The 13,910-nt window shown below is 46.2% G+C and overlaps 1 protein-coding gene across 6 annotated transcripts in view; it reads left to right on the top strand.

The window, feature by feature from the left end:
• The window catches only part of SLC41A3 (solute carrier family 41 member 3), a 39,281-nt gene extending 26,020 nt beyond the window's left edge, over positions 1–13,261 (top strand). For 5 of the 6 annotated variants that reach the window (XM_029053478.2, XM_029053473.2, XM_029053477.1 and 2 more), the window contains 6 exons: positions 2,192–2,338; positions 3,111–3,255; positions 5,552–5,631; positions 8,786–8,920; positions 10,923–11,074; positions 12,814–13,261. In XM_029053478.2, the coding sequence (XP_028909311.1) occupies positions 2,192–2,338; positions 3,111–3,255; positions 5,552–5,631; positions 8,786–8,920; positions 10,923–11,074; positions 12,814–13,032 (878 nt within the window). In that variant the 3' untranslated portion in view covers positions 13,033–13,261. The remainder of the gene's footprint in view (positions 1–2,191; positions 2,339–3,110; positions 3,256–5,551; positions 5,632–8,785; positions 8,921–10,922; positions 11,075–12,813) is intronic. The other variant, XM_029053475.2, reaches the window with a different exon arrangement.
• Positions 13,262–13,910: the final 649 nt, after the last annotated feature.

Here is a 13,910-nt window from a genome sequence, read left to right as displayed (position 1 = left end):
ACCGTGCCATCAGCTCTACAGAGGTTAGACATGATCTCTGCTCCATGGATCTTTGAATCAGTGTAAACTGACCAGTCGTATCATCATGTAGCAGGCTGTTTTAGGCCTAGATATTTGTTTTGAATTAAATGCTTAAGAAATCTGCTCCAGATTTCTTTTCAATATTTTATTTTAATGCCTAAAGCCATTTAATAGCCTCTCTTCAGATGGCGGATTGATTTCTTCTTGCAAACAAGCAGTTTGGTGTAGGAAATGGCGTTTGGGATTCAGAAGCCTCGACGTTGGGTCTTGGAGAGCTCTCAGTTGAGAAGCCTTATGTATTCCCTGAATCAATCAGCCCATCAACAGTATTCACTGAGCACCTACTGAGAGCCAATCACTGTGCTAAGAGCTTGGGAGACTGCAATAGAATTAGGAGACCTGTTCCCTTCCCTTGAGGAACTTACTATCTAGGAAACAGACACTAAAATGAATTTCAGAAATGAAGTAGCCTTAAGTGCTAAGGAGGAGTGTGAGTACCCATGTACTTAGGTGATGCTGGAGTTTCTGAAGTGGAGTTGGGGGGTGGGGGAGATATAGAGGGGAGAAGTGAGAGATTAATCAGGGAAGATCCCCTGAAGGAGATCTTATTTTAGAAGAGCTTTATAGATAGGGATAATAGTGGCATGCCAGATGCAAAAGGGGAGAGAGTTCCAGGCAAGAAGGAGGGTGAAAAGAAGAGGTCATTGCTGGGAAACATGAGAATGGGGCACAGCGAGGGGGTTGGTTTGAGGGGTATGGAGTAGTGGAGAGAGCACGTGCCTGGGAGTCAGAAGGTCATGGGTTCTAATCCCGGCTCCACCACTTGTCTGCTGTGTGACCTTGGGCAAGTCACTTTATTTCTCTTTGCCTCAGTTACCTCATCTGTAAAATGGGGAGCCCCACATGGGACAGGTACTGTGTCCAACCCGATTTGCTTTTATCTACCCCAAAGCTTAGTATAGTGCCTGGCGCTTAACAAATGCCATTATCATTATTATTATTATTAGGAGGATGAGATGTGCAAGCTGGGGCACAGTGGAAGAGGAGAGAGGATAAGAAAGTGGGGCTGACTGAGTGCCTTAAAGCCGATGATCAGAAGTTTCCATTTGATGGGGAGATGAGCGGGAAACCATTGGAGGTTTTTGAGGACTGGAGAGAGATATGCCGAGCAATGTTTTATCAAAATGATCCAGGCAGCCGAGTGAAGTATGGACTGGAGAGGGGAGAGGCTGGAGGCATGGAGGTCTGTGAGGAGGCTGATGCAGTAGTCGAACTGGGATATGACAAGTGCTTGAACACAAGGGTGGCAGTTTGGATGGAGAGAAAAGAGCAGGTTCTGGACATGTCATCCAGGAAGAATGAACAGGATTTAGTGACAGTCTGAATATGGAAGTTGAAAGAAAGGGAAGAATCAAGGATAATGCCAGGGTATAGGCCTGAGAGATGGGAGGATGGTGGTGGTGTCAACTGTGATAGGAGGTTTTAGCAGGTGGAGGAGAGGATTTGGGAGGGAATATGGGATCCGTTTTGGACACGCTGTGTCTGAGGTACCAATGGACCATCCATATAGAGATGTCCTGGAGGCAGAAGAGATGTGAGATTGCAGAGAAAGAGAGAGGTCAGGGAGAGTGAGGAAGATTTGGAAGTCATCCAGGTAGAGGTGAGAGTTAATAGGTGATAGTTAAAACCATGGGAGAAGCTGAGGCTCCCACGAGAGAGAGAGCAGCGGGGGAGACTGTACTGTCTGAATTGAGCCAGGTGTTGAGGGCAGGAGAGGTGATGGTGCAAGTGATGGAGACATGTTGAAGGGGATGGGGTGTATGCTCTGGATGGGAAATGTGGGGTGGTGATGAGAGAGGACAGGGATGTTGGAAGTAGAATGAAGGATGCGGTAGAATTTGGTGAATTCCTGGAACTCAAGGACCACAGCTTCTGGTTCTCGGTGGCTGCAGCTTCCCAACTTTATAAAAGTGGTCTCCTAGGGACAATGGGGCGGGGAGGGGGTTGCCCGATGTGGTTTCAGGGCAGGAGGCAGCTTTGCCAAGACAAGGGAGGAGGTTGTAAGATGAAGTTCGGTGGCTCCTAGTGGCTGTGGGGGTGTTCAAGGGAGGGGACACCCCCCCCACCCCACCCCCCCAGCCTGAATGAAGCCCTCATCTTCTTTCTGCAGGTCTAGTGATGGTTGCTGTGATTATCGTCTCCCAGAGACTGGGGTTAAACCCGGACAACATTGCTGCCCCTATTGCAGCGAGTCTCGGAGACCTGATAACACTGGTGATCCTGGCTGGAGTCAGCAGCATCTTTTATGAATACAAAGGTGAGGTCAGGAGCAGGGGCCGGGTGTGTTTCAACTAAGGGAGAAGGAGAACCTGTTGGCTCTAGCAAGGGTCACTGGGGCGGAACAGAGAGAGCTCCAGCTTTAATGAGGTCAGGGCCCAGAGCCTTTGGCTTCGGCTACTGACTAATCTTGTGTCTTTGAACTGGTGTCCCAGTTTCCCGCATCAACGGAATGAGGATAATTATTTCCCTAAGATGTTGCAAGCCTGAAGATAGCTGTTGAAGGACATGGATCTCCTAAAAGAAGCAGTGACTCTCAAAGTGGGATTTGGTGGGGAGGGAGGAACACATGGCAAAGCGGGATGGTCCAATTTCATTTGAACTTAATTAACAGCAGGTTGAAACGTCCGGTCTGATGATCCACGGGCATTCTTTTCCTCCTGGGGAAGGGAGAATGGCCACGGATTGGAAACATGGTTTGATTTACTTTCCAACCTGTTTCTCAAAGATGAAAGAACTTGGTAACTTGGTTGTCCTTTTAGAGCCTCGGGGACGCCAGGTGGGCACAGAAGAAGGAAGAGCACCCCTTTGCGACGGGGAAGAGTAACCCCACTTCTCTTCTTCCCACCTAGGGTCCATACCCTCCATAGCCTGGAGGAGCAGATCGGGCTCATTAGGTAGTACTGGGCAGCAAAGGGAAGTCTTTTTTTTTCTTGGATGTGAAGAAGTAGCTCAAGGGAGGAAGAGGGCCTTTTGACCATGAACCTACCTTTCTGTTTTATCTGGCCTGTTTCTTTTCAATCCCTGAGCAGACTGCTATTTCCTGTCTCCACTGGTCTGTTGTGGCTTCATCAGTCTGATACCGCTTTGGGTTATGATTGCCAAACGAAATCCTGCCATCTTGGAGATCCTGAAATTCGGGTGGCACCCCGTCATCATCGCCATGGGAATTAGCAGGTGAGCCCAAAAGGGACCTCTCTTCCCCCGCCTCCCCCTAATCCTGTTCACATGTACATACATCTTCCCTCCTGCCATCATACAAAGAGAATGATAAGTAAACTGCGTGGCCCATGAAGCAGCCCCATTCTGACGTGCAGGCCAGCGATGGCCAAAGAGAACGATCCTGAGGCTCTTGATCCTCCAGCTCTTTATGGCCTGAACCACTCAAGTGGTTTTTCCTCAACTGATGATCCCCTTCTCTCCCTTATTTTCCCTCACCAAATAATTTCTTGTTTCTGCCCGTGGATGGCACTACAGGATCACCAGCAAGGCCCTCGCAGGCAGAAAGAGGATTGGAAAATTACAGTGTCCCATCCTTTTTCTCCTCCCCCATTCCCGCCATCTTCATCAGATTTCTAATCCCCCCCGCCATATGCTGACACTGTTGCGCCAGTTTCCAGTGGCCTGGCTAGAGGAGAAGGTTTATGAGAAACCAGTGACCTTTTCTGGGCATTTGGTTGTTAACACCTATGATACTAGTACTCCTATTCCTCCATTTTGACCATCGGCTAATATTTCCTTAATGGTGAAAAATGAAAGCTTGAAATGCAAGTGATTGAGGATTTTTACAAACACTTTCTTTAAAGAAAATCAGACCCAAACTGAAGAACATGAACACTTAAGCAGTCAAGTTCTGGCTTTTCCCCTGGGTGAATGCAGCCAACTTCAATCAATTATTTATTAAGCGCTTATTCATTCAATAGTATTTATTGAGCACTTACTATGTGCAGAGCACTGTACTAAGCGCTTGGAATGAACAAGTCGGCAACAGATAGAGACAGCTTATGTGCAGAGCACTGTATTGAGCACATGGGCCAGTATAATAGAGTTGGTAGATACAGTCCTTGCCCACAAGGAGCTTATAGTCTACCAGGAGTGACAGGAATTCAAATAAATTACAGATATGTACATATGTCCTGTGGGGCTGAGGGGGAGGTGAATATCAAGTGCTTCGGGGATATGGATCCACATTCATAGGTGATGCAGAGGGAGAGCAGCAAGTAGGGGAAATGAGGAATTAGTAGGGGAAGACCTCTTGGAGGTTTTATTTTTAGTAAGTCTTTGAGGATGGGGAGAGTAGTGGTTTTTCAAATATGAGGCGGGATGGAGTTCTGGGTCAGAGGGAGGACATGCCTTCCTGTGAAAACTGGGGGAAAAAATGTTTTTCCAGCCCACCTCCTGAGTTCTCTCATTAGTCTCTCATTGAACCGAGAGCTTCCTCAGCTTCCCATAATGTATTTGCCCTGTACTCCTCTGAAAGAAGTGTTGGGAAGTCTTGTTGAGGAGGTGCAGGAATGTCACATGACCTGATACACAGTGACCCATTCTATGTGGCTTTGCCCATGACCCTCCTCCCCTTCTCGGTCTACATGCAGAAATTGAGCCCAAGCAAAACAGCCCTCTCAAATGACCACTCTGCTCAAGTGTGGGAGGGCGGACTTAGGGGATTGGGCGTAAATTGTGATATCTTTGATCTAGAGTGAGATGATTGTCATCGTGCCAAGAGAAACCTCAGTAGAAGCTATTAACATTTACTGTTTGCAAGATCCAAAGAGAATACAAATTTCATTTTCTGGAGCAAAGTCATACTAAATGTGTCCATGATGATGGGGCCATGAGGGCACAGTAGGCTAGATATCTTTTGAGATTTCCTGGGAAATGACAGTATTTCCTTGACATCAGGTGAAATCATCCCATCCTCAAGTCAGACACTGGATTGACTTGATTAGGCAGATGATGATCCCCTAAACTGGCTGAAAAGGAACAAACTGGCAAGAAAAAATATTAAAAAGAAAGGGGGGGGGAGGTAGAGAGGAGGGAGAAGAGGGTTCAGCAGCCCCATCCAGGCATTTAGGAAACTTAGTTGGGCATGATGGGCCATAAGTGAGCCGCTGGCTTCAAAGCTGATGTGGAAGCCTTGTCTCCAAGAAACCCCTTCTCTGAGAAGAAGACTGTCCTAGTGGGTGGGCACAGCCCACTTCAAGGAAGAACTCCAAACCTTCTTATGGTCTGGGGGTTGCCCGGTGTACGTCACTGCAGCCGTGCAAACCAGGATTCTCGGCTCCTTCTAGAAAGTACCAAACTGTTCAGCCACTCTCCACTCACTTCCCTGAGGGAGGTGATACTCACCCAAGAGCAAATACACCAAGCTCCTTGCCTCAGTGCTAATGGTTTAGTTTACTCAAGGAGGGCACGCTAAAAAGGAGACCTTGTTGTTGTTTTCCTTCTATTTTAATGCATTGTCTTTCCTCAGTCTTGGTGGTCTTATCTTAATGGAAACCATCTCCAAACCACACTTTGAAGGCATGGCTGTTTTCTCTCCTGTTATCAACGGTAAGGTTCTCCTTTTTTCCCCCCAAATAATACTGTTGTTTTCAAAGGTTACTGAAAAGTGGGCCAGTGACCAGCTTTTACCAGAAGAGGGCTGGATTGCTATGTTTATTGGACAATGAGTCTTGAATGTGACCCCACATAAGTACAGCAAGACGTTTATCTAAGTGCACACAGCACGGAAGAGAATGTTGGTGACGGATCTGTCTTTTTGGCAACACTCACGTGCGTGGCTAGATCCACGCCATCCACAGTTTCACCTTCAGAAGCAAAGGATAACCTGCATGTGGAGATGTGCTCTTTCTCTTAATAAGAATAACTGGTATTTGTTAAATGCATACTGTGTGTCCTAAATGTTGGGGTAGATACAGGATAATCAATGGTCAGGCACAGTTCCTGACCCACAGTCTACACACACACACACACACACTTGCACACTGGATAATATTTATAGTACACTCTCCAGTACACACTCCAATGCCGCATGCCATTTGCCTCAATAAAGGTACTGCTCCCCTCCAGATTGAAGTCTGATTTAAAAGAGGAATTGACCACAAGGAGAATTGAAAGTTGTGACCCCTGGCCCTATTAGCCCATGTCATCCAATCACCACTCACCCTAGCCTGTGATTTTATTTAAAGGGGAGCCTTTGTCAGCTGAGCCAAATAAGAGAATTCCCTGTTAAGTTTGTGGTTCAATTCATTACTCAATGAGGGACATCAAATTGGGAAACAGCATGGCCTAGTTGAAAGAATACGGTCCTGGGAGTCAGAGGATTTGGGTTCTAATCCCGACTCTGATAACTTTCTGGGGTTTTTTTTAATGGTCTTTGTCAGGTACTTACTGTGTGTCAAGCACCGTTCTAAGAGCTGGGGTAGACAAAAGTTAATCTGTTTGCACACAGATCCTGTCCCACATGGGGCTCGCAGTCTAAGTAGGAAGGAGGGCGGGTATCGAATCCCCATTTTGCAGTTGTGGAAACTGAGACATGAAGCAGTTAAGTCACTTGTCAAGGTCACAGAGCAGACAAGTGGGGGTGCTGAGATTAGAACCCAGGTCCTCTGACTTTTATGCCCTTTCCACTCGGCCATACCGCTTTTCATTTGCTGTGTGACCATAGGCAAATCACTTAACTTCTCTATGACTAAGTTTCCTCACCTGTAAAATGGGAATTAAATCCTCCTCCCTCCTCCTTAGACTGCAAGGCCTATGTGAGACAGTGACTGTGTCCAACCTGATTAACTTGTGTCTAGCCCACTTAGCACAGTGCCTGACACATAATAAGCACTTTCAGAATATCTTAAAAAAAATTGCAATACAGTCTCACTGACCTGGCCAGAGTACAGACAGCAGACCTAGGCATTATAGCTTTAGTTGCACATTTAGTCCCCTGGTGAATCTACTAGGGCAAGCACATCAATCCATATGGTCTGGCCCCATGATGTGGGCAGGGAACATGTCTATCAACTCTGCTGTATTGTACTGTCCCAAGCATAAGCGCTTACTACAGTGCTTAGTACAGAAGCAGCCTAGTGGATAGAGCACAAGCCTGGAAATCAGAAGGGCCTGGATTCTAGTCCTGGCTTTGTCACTTGTCTGCTGTGTGACACTGGGCAAGTCACTTAACTTCTCTGTGCCTCAGTTACCTCATCTGCAAAATGGGGACTAATAATAATAATGATGGTATTTGTTAAGTGCTTACTATGTGCCAAGCACTGTTCTAAATGCTGGGTTAGATATAAGGTATCAGGTTGTCCCACGTGGGGCTCACAGACTTAATCCCCATTTTACAGATGAGGGAACTGAGGCACAGAGAAGTCAAGTGACTTGCCCAAAGTCACACAGCTGATAAGTGGCAGAGCCAGGATTAGAACCCACGACCTCTGACTCACAGTGAGCTCTACATGGGAGAGGGACTGCATCCAACCCAATTTGCTTGTATCCACCCCAGCATTTAATCCAGTACTTGGTACATAATGAGCACTTAACAAATACTACAATTATTATTATTATTACTCTGCATACAGTAAGCGCTCAATAAATGCCACTGATTGAAACTTCCTTGACTGTGCATCATCTCCTTGTCTCCCTCTTCTTTTCCTCCTCCACTTCCTTTCTCCCTCTGACTCCCGCCTCTTTTCGTCCCCATCACTTCCTCTCCCCCACACTCTCTTCTCTTCCTCTCCTTCTCCTCCTCCTTTCCCTTTCTACCCTTTTCCCACCCCCTCCTCCCCTCCTCAGTCTTTCCATGTGCAGAGAACTGTACTAGGTTCTTGGAACGTAGAGTAGGAGTAAGAGACATGGTCCTTGTCTTTGAGAAGCTTACCATCTAGTCAGTCCCAGGGCTTAAGATTTCTGGATTGCAGGCGGTTTCACCATACTTCAGGTTTTTGCCACACCTTTTGCCTAGAATGCTGCCTGGGTGGGATACCCACATGCCACGTTGGTCAAGGCACGCATACTGCGACACGGATTTTCCTTAATGCAGGACTCATCCAAAGTACTGACTGAATTTGCAGGTTGCCTGTGAGAATAGGGGAAGGTCATTTACTGATTTGTTCTAAGAATCTCCCTTTAATACCTCGATGCCTCAGAGCCACAAGTTATGGTAGAGAGAATTATTTTGGCAAAAGGGTTCTCTCCTCATCCATTTCTCCCATGAACCGAAGTCCTAAAGCACTGCAAGATTGTGACCACCAGGACCACGACCACTTTGAATCCTGTGTGATTTGCAAAAATGGCCTTATTGATGATGAGATTTCATCCCTGTGGCTGACAATCCAGTCTGTTCCACACTGTACAAACCGTCAAGGTAGTTGGAATTTTTCTGGCCCTGATATAGAGTAAGACACTTCCAAAATCCAAAGAACTGAATTCAGGGCTGGGAGAGTCTAATGTTGATTGAATTCCTGGGGCCATTTGCTTGGGAATACTGAAATGGGTTACCGAGGGGTGAAAGTTGCAGCCCCTCCCTTGGAGAGCGTTAAAAATGGGGTAGGCCGCTATTTGAGGATGTGATGTGAAGTCTAATGCTGAGGCAGGAGATGGATTAGATGACATCCTTTCAATCCATCAGTGGTATTTATTGAGTGTTCCTCCCCATTCCGTTCTCCTCTCGTCTTCTGGATCCTGTGCCAAAGGTCTTGTCTCTTCTCAGGAGCAGGTGGCAATCTGGTGGCTGTGCAGGCCAGCCGCATTTCTACTTTCCTGCATTTCTGGAGCACGCCTGGAGTCCTTCCTCTTGGGATGAAGTCCCATTGTCCTCATCCATGCTCAACGTTCTTCGGTCAAGGTAGGGAAGGTCTAGGGATAACCAAGAGGCTTGGGAGGTGAGTGGCGGGGGAGGGCGGTCAAATATTGGAAGCAGAAGTCATTTCTTCTAGCTCCCTGTCATCATCCTCCATCAAGTGCTTCAAGATTGAAATGGGCTGCAGAGGTAATAACTTTCTTTGCCTCTCGCTAGGAAACCTTGGCAGCGAGGCCTGCCCCTCCCACTCTATAGACTATTTGTTCTAAGGATTAATCAAATCTTTTGACTTTTCTATTCAGTGCAGTCCAATCAACCACCATCTTGCTGTTGCTTTGTGGGCCACCTAATCATCCTTCCTCCTGCCCTCATTGTTCTGCCATGCTCATGCTCCATCTCGTTCTCATTGTGGCTTAGTGGAAAGAGCATGGGCTTGGGAGTCAGAGGTCGTGGGTTCTAATTCCGCTTCTGCCACTTGTCAGCTGTGTGACTTTGGGCAAGTCACTTAGCTTCTCTGGGCCTCAGTTACCTCATCTGTAAAATGGGGATTGAGACTGTAAACCCCACATGGGAAAACCTGAGAACCTTGTATCTACCCCAGCGCTTAGAACAGTGCTTGGCACATAGTAAGCACTTAACAAATACCATCATTATTATTATTATTATTATCAGTCTCTCCACTCATCTTGCTCATCCTTAATATTTCAAATGTGTGACTATACCCATATATATACATATACATTCATGTACATATATACACATGTATACATGCATATATGAATGCACCCCCCCAAGGGTGTGTATGTATACATATATAAATATGTATATTAGATGTGTGTATATGTTTGTATGTATATACACATATATAATGATGGTATTTGTTAAGCACTTACTATGTGCCAAGCACTGTTCTAAGCACTGGGGTAGATACAAGATAATCAGGTTGTTCCACGTGGGGCTCACAGTCTTAATCCCCATTTTACAAACGAGGTAACTGAGGCACAGAGAAGCTAAGTGACTTGCTCAAAGTCACATAGCTGACAAGTGGCGGAGCCAGGATTAGAACCCAGGACCCCTGACTCCCAAGCCCGTGCTCTTGAATGTGTGTTTATGTGTATATGTGTGTGTACATACATACACACTGTCATGGATGGAGGTGTACGTGTGGTATAGGTATATAATGTACGTATCCAGTTGTACTTGAGTGTTTTTGTTGATCTGTGATTGATTATGTGCTGACGTTTCCAGAACAGATTTAGGGGCAGGTTACCTAGGCTTCCACCTGGGGTGCCAAATCTGGAGGGCACCTGTAATAATAATAAAAATAATGGCATTTAAGCACTTATTATGTGCCAGCCACTGTACTAAGTGTTGGGGTGGATACAAGCAAATCAGGCTGGACACAGTCCCTGTCCCGTGTGGGGCTCTGTCTCAATCCCCATTTTCCAGATGAGGTAACTGAGGCCCAGAGAAGTGAAGTGACTTGCCCAAGGTCACGCAACAGACAAGTGGGCAGAGCCGGGATTAGAACCTATGATCTTCTGACTCCCAGGCCAGGCCTGAACAACCAACCCCAGTGCTTAGTACAGTGCCTGGCACATAGTAAGCGCTTAACAAATACCAAAAAAAAATAAGTCATCGGTTTGGTCTGTACCATTCGGTGGAGGGTGACAGTGATGGTGTAATAATTTACGCTGGGTCACTCATCATTTTGCTATCAAATAGTCAAATTACCTTTTGGTTTTTGCTCTTTTTTTTTTAATGTATTTGGTAAGTGCTTACCATATGTCAAGCACTGTTCTAAGTGCTGGGGGTAGACTAGACAGTAAGCTCGTTGTGGGCAGGGAGTGTGCTGTTCATTGTTATATTGTACTGTCCCAAGCGCTTAGTACAGTGCTCTGCACACACTAAGCTCTCAATAAATACAATCGAATGGATGAATGGACTTCTCTCACTGCCTATGGGTGACAGTCTTCAAATCGCTGGTCCAATCATTATACAAAAAAGCTGCTTCCAGAATTTATTCCTCTACCTCCATGTTTGACAGGTACAAATTCCAAATCAGCCCGAGTCCTGATTCTGCTGGTGATTCCAGGCCACCTGTTGTTTCTCTACATTACTCACATCTTAAAGAAAGATGAGACGGCTTTCATCACTTCCACTTTCGTGGTGGTTTATCTGTTCATGGCGTTGATCCAGGTAAGGGGGGGCGCCAAGCAGCCTGGAGCTGAGAGGTAAAAGTAGGACTGAGTGTATTCCAGAGCAGCCAACCAGGACATATTAACAATCAGCCAGTCAATCTGAAGTACGGAGTGCCAGGAACTGTACTAATAACTTGAAGCAATACACATCCTCTGCCCTCACGGAGAAGCAGCGTGGTTTAGCGGAAAGAGCACAGGCCTGGGAGTCAGAAGACCTGGGTTCTTATCCTGGTCCACCACCTGCCTACTACATGACCTTGGGCAAGTCATTTTACTTCTCGGGGGGCCTCAGTTTCCACATCTGTAAACTGGGGATTCAATACCTGTTCTCCCTCCTACTTAGTTTGTGAGCCCCATGTGGGACAGTGACTCTGATTAAACTTGCATCTACCCTAGTGCTTAGAACAGTGTTTGACACACAGTAAGTGCTTAATGAGTAGCATAATAATAAAAATAATAATGATTAAGAAAGCCACAACCATGGGCACAAGTAGTTTCTCTGATTCACAGCCTGCTGAATCCAAACAGGAGCACGCTGATGGTAGAAATGCTCCCTATTTCCATAATCATAATCATATTCTAGGTAATATACAAATTTAAAATGGGCATTATGGTTATAATCTCTTCTTTTAGTTCTTTAGGACTACTGAATTTCAATGCCAGAATTGCAGACAGGTTAACTTAGAGCTAATGCTGGGAAGTTCACCTTGGCTTAAGCACTTCCTTTCCCCTCCCTCTGAAGTATTTTGATGGGCTTGATAGAGATTAAAGCCCATTTTCATTTAGCACAAATTATGATAGATCTGTTAACACAAAGTGCCTTTTTAATTATGGTATTTGTTAAGCGCTTATGTGGAGTCAGGGCTCATGAGTTCAAATCCCAGCTCTGCCACTTGTCGGCTGTGTGACTGTGGGCAAGTCACTTAACTTCTCTGTGCCTCAGTTCCCTCATCTGTAAAATGGGGATTAAGACTGTGAGCCCCACGTGGGACAACCTGATTCCCCTGTGTTTACCCCAGCGCTTAGAACAGTGCTCGGCACATAGTAAGCGCTTAACAAATACCAACATTATTATCTGAGGCTCTTTGGTAGCCTGGTGGCTTCCAGGCAGCACCTAGAGAACACAAGCTTTGTTGTTCTCCAATCGTTGTCTCCCGGGAGGTTTCATTTCGACCCATCGCCGTACATGGCTTTCCCGGCCCAGCTTTCCCATTTCTGCCGGCTCCGCCAAGATCTCCTGTCTCTCTGGATCTTGCCCTCTTCAAGTTCTACTCTCCTATTGTCTTCCCCCTTTATAGTAAATAGTGGCATGTTGGAGAGCCTAACATTTCACATAACTCAGATACTTTAGCAGTGTTGGTTAGCTAGTTTTCAAAGCTAGAAGGTATTATGGGAGATGTCAGTTAATTTAACAGCATCCATTCTGGGGTGTTCCCTCACTGTGATGCCAGGCTCCTTCGGGAGATGGTGAGATCATTTTCAGGTCCTGGTTAACTTTGAAAGATGAGGGGTAGAATGGGAAAAGAGTTAGCGGGTTTCCCCCACATTTCTGGGGCTGAGACGACACTGAACCTTTTCAAATTAATGTCAGTTGACTGCTCCCAGTGCCTTTCCGATGGACCAGTTTGACCCCAGAAATATGGATGATGTAAATCCGAGATAGACGTGAGGACTCTGGAAGAGAGCTAGTCAAGAATTGGGAGTCACCTCTAATCATTCTTCTCTCTCCTGGAACAGGTATGGATCCTGCTCTACTTGGCGGACGTGTTATTACGGTTCTTATGGTGGAAATCAATGGATCCCGATAACTATTCCATCCCATTCCTCACTGGCCTGGGAGATTTATTCGGTACAGGACTCCTGGCCCTTGGCTTCCAGCTGGTGTGGCTCATAAGCGGAAAACCAACTCAGTCAGCAAATTCGACCTATGTGTCCACTACCACAGCCCATCCCTGACCCTAAGCCGCCTTGGGGCTGAGGGCTTTGCTCCGGTTTCCAGGTCGTCGTTGTACAGTTAGAGCTTCCTCAACTCTCCCTTCCCCTGACCCTAGTGTACTGCAAATTCATATATCCATTGATCAACTTGATGCACCCTCCACCAAGAGACTCAAGATATATTCCTTTGCATGATTTGAGAGCTGATAGTACAATCGAAGCTTCAAGAATGAATAAAGAATAAAATGTTCTCTCTTGCCCAGCTGGCGAAAAATCGACCACGTGGCATAAAACATTCAAAAGAGTTTATGACACTGTGGCTCTTCAGGAGAATTAAGCAGTGTTGATCTGAAGTCATCCTGGCCCCACAAACCTGAATCGTGACTCTGATAGGGCAACTCCGCCACCTAGTGTCTTCCTAAGTACACCCAGTTCTCCTAAAATGCATGGATTGTGTTCTTGCAAAAACCCATGCTAAGGAAAACTCACACTAATAATAATAATAATGTTGGTATTTGTTAAGCGCTTACTTTGTGCAGAGCACTGTTCTAAGCGCTGGGGTAAACACAGGGGAATCAGGTGTCCCACGTGGGGCTCACAGTCTTAATCCCCATTTTACAGATGAGGGAACGGAGGCACAGAGAAGTTAAGTGACTTGCCCACAGTCACTACAGAACTCCGGGGGTCTAATGCCACACGCATGCCCCTAATTGTGGTATTCATTAAGGGCTTACTATGGGCTGAGCACTGGGGTAGATATAAGACAATCAGGACTCACTTAGGGCTCACAGACTAAATAGGAGGGAGAACAGGTATTGAATCCCCATTTTGCAGATGAGGGAACTGAGGCCCAGAAAAGTGAAGTGACTTTCCCAAGGTCACACAGCAGACAAATGACA

Source organism: Ornithorhynchus anatinus, chromosome X2 (assembly GCF_004115215.2).
Source record: "Ornithorhynchus anatinus isolate Pmale09 chromosome X2, mOrnAna1.pri.v4, whole genome shotgun sequence".
Classification (NCBI taxonomy): Eukaryota; Metazoa; Chordata; class Mammalia; order Monotremata; family Ornithorhynchidae; genus Ornithorhynchus; species Ornithorhynchus anatinus.
The sequence above is the reverse complement of the archived record's forward strand: the minus strand, read 5'-3'. Positions and strand labels throughout refer to the sequence as shown.